The sequence below is a fragment of the Macrobrachium nipponense genome, chromosome 29 (genome assembly GCF_015104395.2).
Source record: "Macrobrachium nipponense isolate FS-2020 chromosome 29, ASM1510439v2, whole genome shotgun sequence".
Classification (NCBI taxonomy): Eukaryota; Metazoa; Arthropoda; class Malacostraca; order Decapoda; family Palaemonidae; genus Macrobrachium; species Macrobrachium nipponense.
This window is the reverse complement of record NC_061092.1, coordinates 43,847,764-43,850,263: the sequence shown is the minus strand read 5'-3', so window position 1 is coordinate 43,850,263 and position 2,500 is coordinate 43,847,764. Positions and strand designations below refer to the sequence as shown.

General features: G+C 38.3%; 1 protein-coding gene across 1 annotated transcript in view; it reads right to left on the bottom strand.

Annotated features, from left to right (window-relative positions):
• LOC135206253 (uncharacterized) overlaps positions 1 to 2,500 on the bottom strand; it is a 324,293-nt gene that overhangs the window by 226,145 nt on the left and 95,648 nt on the right. Inside the window, exon 2 of the mRNA XM_064237641.1 lies at positions 222 to 934. Within this exon, the coding sequence (XP_064093711.1) occupies positions 222 to 264 (43 nt within the window). The 5' untranslated portion in view covers positions 265 to 934. The remainder of the gene's footprint in view (positions 1 to 221; positions 935 to 2,500) is intronic.

Sequence of the window (2,500 nt, the reverse complement as noted above, 5' to 3'; positions counted from 1 at the left end):
AACTGGATTGCGCTGAAGAGGCTTTGGCACATTTTTTACTTGATTATCGTGTCCGTTAAATGGGACACTATTTTTACTATCTCTGTTACACAGAGCTTGAATAATTTCGCCGTTTCGTGCTTACAAAAATGATAATAAATAAATAAATAAATCATCGGCTTTGTTAATTCAGATGTATAAAGTAATTCCTGAGCAATTTAGACGAGAAAGAAGCCACTTACCTATAAGAGGGATGACAAGAATGAAGAATGCACAAGGATTCATATTCGTTCTCGAAGGATACTTGACGGAGGCGAAGTGATGCAGACTGAATGCTGACGAAAGGATCAAAACGCGTCCTCGCGTTCACTTGAGCTACTTTCTACCCGAGCACAAAACTTAGCGACACCTTTCCTCTCAGTTCAGTTGTCTTTTCTACGAAAAAGAGCTGTGAAATCCATGAGAATTCCTGAACAATACTTTTGTCGGTGTTTTTGTCTCATTTCAAGATTTCAATGTCATTTGTCACTTTGGGTTTTGTTTTGCCCTATGTATTATTTCTTCAACGTTTTGTCCCCCGTCATTCCACAATGTTTCGTTCATTTACGAGCACCTTCTCATCTCAGTTTCAACCACACTCCGTTAACACTGTGGCAGAAGTTTTTATCAACATTTTTCGAATGACTCCGGATGTCATAATAGTTCCTGCACACCTCCACGTCATACACACGGCACTTATTTACCTCATTCAGTTCACTTATTGCCTCATTCTAGTCACACATCACGTAATAAGAGGCACTTTTGTCTTGTACAGTAGGTCAAATTTACTTACCCAAAACAGTCTTCTGTTTAACCCATCACTTTTCTATTGATTCTCATCTGTTTTAACTTCACCTTTGTCTCTGCCCGCTGTCTCCGGTGTCTTTTTTCGTGGATATCCTACGGCAGCTGTTCTCTGTAAAAGAGAGGAAAATTGTTTATTATTTTTTTTAAGTTGGACATAGCTTATGATTTATATCCGGTTCATATAAGAGCGTTACCTCTCCCCTAGTAACGATATGTACAACCCTGATATTTTCGTCTTCAGAAATATTTAATGTATATCAATGAAACACGTCCCGTGGCAGAAAAACGTTGAACCAAAGCGTTGTACAATTCGTTTGGGGGAGGGGGTTGGGTGAGGTAAGGTTGTTCGGGAAGAACCTCAGAATTGCTGTGAATTTTTATTCCGTAACCACTTTAGTATTCGAAAGACTGCTGGAACTAAGCTATACCATTTTCCTATCCAAAAGTTCTGTGGACCTCCCAGTTGTCGGGGAATGAGTTTTGCATCCTGTATCGTGTACTGTTGTTGCAAATGCGCAGATAAAAACAAACGGCATTATTTTTATTGTTTTGAATGGGAGTAGATGCTTGAGAAAAGGATAGAAACGAAGTAAAGCCTATTACTTTGAGGAGAAATCTGCTGTATGTTTAGTAGCTGGTTTAAAAAAAAAATGGTATCCTGGCACTTTAATATGAAGAAAGTACCAGTGTTCGTAGATCCTGCTAAGACGGTGGGAATGCTGTGAGAGAGTAATATTTGCTGAAGTGGAGCTAGGTTGATTGTGTTCGCGGATGTGAATAGCAAAATGGGTCAAACCTTCTGGAAATATATTCTGGAGGGGATTTGAATCCTGGAAATGCATTCGAGGCTGCATTTGTATCGCACATGAGTCGAGGCTTATTCAAATTGATTTTAGAGCAACCGGGACTTGGTCGGCCGTAGGAATCTTACTGATATAAACTTTGTCAGTTTAATGATAATGATGACGTACTTAATATTCGCTGCAACAGTTATTGTTGATGGTGTGACAAGTGCGCCTGGTAGAGTCGGTATTGGATGAGGCTGAACTCTAGTAAAACTATGACTAATACTTCTCCAACTAGGATCGTTCCCAAACAGTGTTATTCACTGGCCCTTGGCAACACTGTTTTAAATGAATCAGAATATGTAAATAGTTTTACTGTTACTTTTTTCCCAATCTTCCTTGTGAAAAACACACAAATAAGTAAATAACTATACTCAAATGAATAACTTGATCACGAAGTATATAAAACGTGATGCTATGTATAAATAAAGGTTTTTCCACGGAGGAAAATGAAAGGCGAGAGAGCCAAGAACTTTCGGTCTAACACGACCCTTTACTTAGGCAGAACTTCATTTAACTATACCTATATATGTAATATAAGAGTTGTTTGCAAAAAGTTAACGCGCTCAAGATTTTTTGTAACCACAGAAAGCATAGTATTTATGTTCAATTTTCGATATGGCAATAATATTATTGGAATACTATACTGTCTTCGAGAAGATTGCTTCGAATAGTAGTTTCCGTTTTCCCAACAACGATCGTCACCATTTAGTCAAATATCCGAAATTAGAGCCTGGCTCTCGAGAATCAATTCATACCGTTCGCTATGCTGAGTATTAGCGTCGACATTCTTCTGACATGCTTAGTTTTTTTCCCCCCAATTTATTTTA